Source organism: Nothoprocta perdicaria, unplaced genomic scaffold, assembly GCF_003342845.1.
Source record: "Nothoprocta perdicaria isolate Ctin4 unplaced genomic scaffold, notPer1 scaffold_157, whole genome shotgun sequence".
NCBI lineage: Eukaryota > Metazoa > Chordata > Aves > Tinamiformes > Tinamidae > Nothoprocta > Nothoprocta perdicaria.
In genome coordinates this window covers 298,786-303,396 of record NW_020454727.1, presented here as the reverse complement: position 1 = coordinate 303,396, position 4,611 = coordinate 298,786, and the positions used below count along the sequence as shown (strand labels likewise).

Below are 4,611 nucleotides of genomic sequence, written 5' to 3'. Positions count from 1 at the left end.
GGTCCCTGCGGGGCCGGGAGCCCCAGGCGCCCCGCGCGCAGCGGCACGGCCGGGCTGCCGCTGCCCTGTGTGTCCCCCCGCAGCTCATCCACGGCACCGTGGTGGACACCGCCATCGTCTTTCCGCACCGCCTGGGGCTGCCCTACAAACGGGCCCTGCGGACGCTCATGGCCGACTACCTCAAGCGCATCATCCAGGACAACGGTGAGAGGAGGCGCCGCGGCCTGCGCGCGGGCCGGGGGCTGCCGCCCCCCGGTCCCCCAAGCCCCGTCCCTCCCTCCTGAGCTTTACTCTGCCCCGGGGCGGTGAGCGGGGCCACATGCAAAGTTGTTGCCACCAAGCTGTTGAATTTAAGGCCTGTGCAGAAGGTTGGCAGCGCTTCCATCCTCCCTGTGTGTGCCAGGATGGGGAGCAGGGACACGGGGAGGCTGTGGGAAGGCTGGGGCTGTGTCCTGCCCTCCTGCCCTTCCTGCTCTCTGTGGCAAACTGGGATCGGTTCTGCTGGAAGCTGCCGAGGAAGCCGAGGCCTCTCCAGCCCCCAGGCCCCTGCAGGAGCAGCATCACGTTCCCATTTCCAACAAATCCAGCAAAATGCTCTTAGGGGGTGCCCTTCTATTCCCCATCCGCTCCTGGGGTGTCTCGTGGCTCACGGCAGCGGAGGGATGGATGTGTCCGGCAGGACGGTTTGGGGAAGCCTCTGTCTGCRCTTCCATCCGGGCAGCGCCGCGGTGCCGCCAGGGCCGCTGCGCTGCGGGCTGACTCGGCGCTTCTCCCTGTGTCCGCAGTGGAAGGGCACGACTCCAGCGAGGACGCCAGAGCCTGCATGGAGCTCATGGTGTGGAAGATCAAAGAAGACGCCAAAGTGAAGCGGTGACTCGCGCCTTGCTCTCGCTCCCGGCCCCGCCGCCTCTCGAAGCAGTGCAATAAAGGCGCCGAGCCGCCTCGTGCGCGGCAGCCTGGTCCCCAATGCTCCCTGGGGCCGCGGGCTGCTGCTCGCGCGGCTCCCGCCTCCACCCAGCAGCTCTCGGGTGCTTCTGGCCGCCTGAGGCCCGTAGCGCCAGAGAGAAACTCCTTGGTTCCTGGGAGAAGCTTTCAGAGGTAGGGTGGATACATACGGAAGGGGCTTTCTGGTTCAGTTAAAAGCAGAGCTTTTTTTCCCCCTTTTTTCTCTCCCGAGTGTAAGTTGAGCCACCACCGCCGCGTTCCTGAGCAGGCCGCTGCCCTCGGAGGCTGCAAAGGGGGACACRGAAGCGGGGCAGGAAGCCGTGACGCGCCTGGGGTCTGAGCAGCAAGCGAGGGGTGCCGGGAGTTGGGGACCAGGCCGTCCCCAAAGAGACCCCAGTGCAGCCCCACGGCGGAGGGAAAGGCCGGAGGAGGGAGAGGAAGGGAGAGAAAGAGAGAGGAACCTGTGAGGAGGTGTCGGGAGCAGCCGGCTTAGGAACGAGTTGGGGCTGGGGGCGATGCCGGCCGCTGTGACCCGGGGGACCCCCGGTGAGCGCCCCGGTTCTGGGAGAAGCCCCGAAGGTGCCACCTTGCGCAGACCTCAGGGAGCCCCTGGCCAGTGCACGAAGCAGCGACACAGGGGCCAGCRTGGCTGTGACAAAGCAGCCTCCCAGAGCCAAGGGAGGCGCTCGCGGCCTTCCAGGGCAGGAGCCCCGCTCGGGTGCAGGGTGGTTCAATCTATTGATACTGGGTTTGCTGGGGGAAGCGATTCCTCTTTGCTGTCCTTCCTCTTGCTGCTGAGCTTCCACCTCGTCCCCGGCACGTCCTTATGTAGGGATCAAACCTCGGGAGTGACCTGGGTGCTGCTAAGAGGGCACCCAAGGGTGCCCAACGGTACCTGCAAGGACACGGGGCCACCCCCAGTCCATCCCCGACAGCAGGGACTTGATGCAGGGGACATCAAAAGCAATAGGTGAAAATGTTCTTTTAAAGCTAGTTGTCATGTTCAGTGTTTTAAGACAAAAAGCGACAGTTGGTTGTTGTCTCAGTCCGGCTTCCTGGGCAAAAGCAGCSTCGATGGTTGGTGGGTCCCAGCGCCGCGGGGGCCACGGCGGCTCCGAGGGTCCCCCTGTGCCCGCGGGGTCCCTGGCTGGGCGCCAGGGTACCGCGTGGCACCGCGAGGGCTCCCCTGGGTGGTTGTGGGAGCGTTGGGTGCCTCTGGCCGCGCCACTCGGAGCGGGGCCGCCCCGGCCTCCGCTGCCTCCCGCCCCGGGGGACCTGGCCCCACGGCACCCGGGTGGCCCCGCAGCCCCCGTGTCCGGGACGTCCCCACCGTCCCTTGGCCRGGGCGGCGGGGAGCTCCGCGCTCCCTATCCCTGTCTCCCGCCTATCCCGGGCGGGAGGTTCCGCTCCCTGGCAGCGCCCGCGGAGCGTCGCCCATCGCGCTCGTGCCCGGCCCTGCGCGGGCGACACGGAGCAGCCCTCGGAGGGAGGCGCGAGCGGTGCCCTGGGGACACGGGGGCGCCGGYGCCGTCCCCCAGCCCGCGACGCTGTCAAACCACAGGTTTCAGTTCGGCGAGAGGTTCTTGGGTTGTATATAAATATTGTAACCTGTAACGTTTTTTTTTTTTGTAACTGTTTTTAATAAAAGGGTGTTGACTAGACGCACCCCCCGAGTCCGGGTCTGCTTTGGGGAACCCTCGGGCTGCTCCCCGTTTCCCTCGCAGGAGGCGGGTAAATACCCGCCTGCCCCAGGAGAGCCCCCATCCATCTCGCAGATGGGGCAGGAATTAAAGTGCCCGGCAAAGGCGCTGACTCAGCACCGAGGAAGCAGGTAAGGGTAAAAAGTTCAAACAAAGAATCGGCCGTTAGGTGAGCTCACCGGCAACGCGTTTTGGTTAACGCGCCGTTAGGGCTTGGCGGCGGCAGCGGTTACTTAGGCTGCCATAAACATTGCGGGATTGGGCACCTTTATGGATGCCGGAGCGGGCGGCCGAGCCGAGCGCCGGCCTCAGCCTCCCCTGGCACGTTCCCTTTCCCGGGATGGGATAAAACCTGCCCGGAGCGCTGCAGCCCGAGCGCCCCTAGTGCGCAGGGTGCCCCAGGTGGGCTGTGCGTGGGGGGCTGCTGCATCCAGCCCTGTGTGGCTGCGGCTGAGACCTTGCAGCTCGTGACACGCGGCCCCGGCRTGGGTCGGAGGGGAGCTGGGCCTTCACCTCGTTCCTCCCATTTTCTCCTCACAAACGAGGCTTTGTGGGTGCTCGGCCGCTTGGAACGGGGCACCCGGAGCCCTTGGTTCTGCCTGGCCRCCCTGCCAGCAAAGAGCCACCCAGGTCAGCACCCGGCCGGGCGCAGCCGCCCTGCGCGGGGCCCGGGACAGYGGCCGGAGCGCCCGGGATGCCGGGGAGGTTGGTGCCCACGGGGCTGCCTCGGGCAGCAACCATGAGCAGGGGTCTTGTGTGCCCGGACGGCGGGGTATCCAGCCCATGGGGCTGTCACCGGCACTCGGTGGCATCCCCTGCCCTGCTCCACATGGAGCAGCAGCCTCGGGGAGCGGGGCGGGATCGGCTGMTTGCAGGGAGCGATTGATCCGGAAAAATGTCCCCTCCGTCGGGCTGCAGTTGCCAGGGTGACCTCAGCACTATGGGCTCCGGGCGCCTGCGCTGCCCCGATGGCACCCAGCACGCGGGGCTGGCGAGGCCGCCCAGCCCGTGCCGGCCCCTTCCGCGCTCCGGAGGCTGCGGGAAGCGGGAGCGAGGCTGTGGCGGGTTGCTGGCCTTGCTAGTGCCTTCCGGGTGAGGATGGCGGTGACGGGCGCAGGAGGGCAACTGCGCGGGGGAAACCACGGGTTGGGGTGTCGGGGCTTTGGGGAGGAGGAATTTCCCCTTTCCAAAATGATCCTGTGGGTGGTGGCGCCCTAGTCCGGGCCTTGCTCCCACATCCACCCATCCCGTCGAGGATCCTACGGGATGTAGGGCCTGGCGTCCTGCCAACTCTTATGCCAGGTGTTTACCCATCCGTCCCGTCCCGTGTCCCGTGCAGGGGTGAGTGTAACTCGGAGCGCTGGAAAAGCCAGCGGGGCGGCCTGAGTCACCGCGGCGGGCGGAGCCGGCCCCGCGCCGCCCAGGGCTCCCTCCTGCTCTTGATTGCAATGAGCAATTAATCGGGCAACCACGGACACAGGACACAGGACCGTGCCGTCCGGCCAGCTGCAGGACGGCATCTCCGGCGGCACAATGAGGAACTGGGGTGCCGGAGGGGGCACCCACTAAACAGCACCCACAGGTATCGGTGTGACGAGTTTGCACCGTGCTCAGCGGGGCACAGAGGGCGGCTCCGAACCCGCTCGCTGCCCAGGCGCGGGGGCGGGAGCCTTGGACAGGTCCSGGGAGGCTGAGGTGGGACGTGCCATGTGGCCGTCCCCGTGTCTCCAAGGTGCCAGCGGTGCCGGCGCTCGCGGGGATGCAGGGAGGAGCGCGGCTCCCTCCCACCCTCGCTCCCTCCTGTGCTCAAAAGCAGCAGGTGCCCTCGTCGCCTTCCTCCCTCCTCCTCCTCCAGCTCCTCCCTTGGGACACCCAGGGGACACCCCAGTCCCAACTGGACCCCTGTTCACGAGCGCTGGGTAAGGAGGGCCCTGGCGCCGGTGAGCGGCTCCCCGGGCCCGGCCCT

At 67.2% G+C, this 4,611-nt stretch overlaps 1 protein-coding gene across 1 annotated transcript in view; it reads left to right on the top strand.

Annotated features, from left to right (window-relative positions):
• Window positions 1–1,160, top strand: part of REXO1 (RNA exonuclease 1 homolog) — a 27,810-nt gene extending 26,650 nt beyond the window's left edge. The window contains exons 16-17 of the mRNA XM_026035157.1: window positions 84–204; window positions 786–1,160. Of these exons, the coding sequence (XP_025890942.1) occupies window positions 84–204; window positions 786–874 (210 nt within the window). The 3' untranslated portion in view covers window positions 875–1,160. The remainder of the gene's footprint in view (window positions 1–83; window positions 205–785) is intronic.
• Window positions 1,161–4,611: the final 3,451 nt, after the last annotated feature.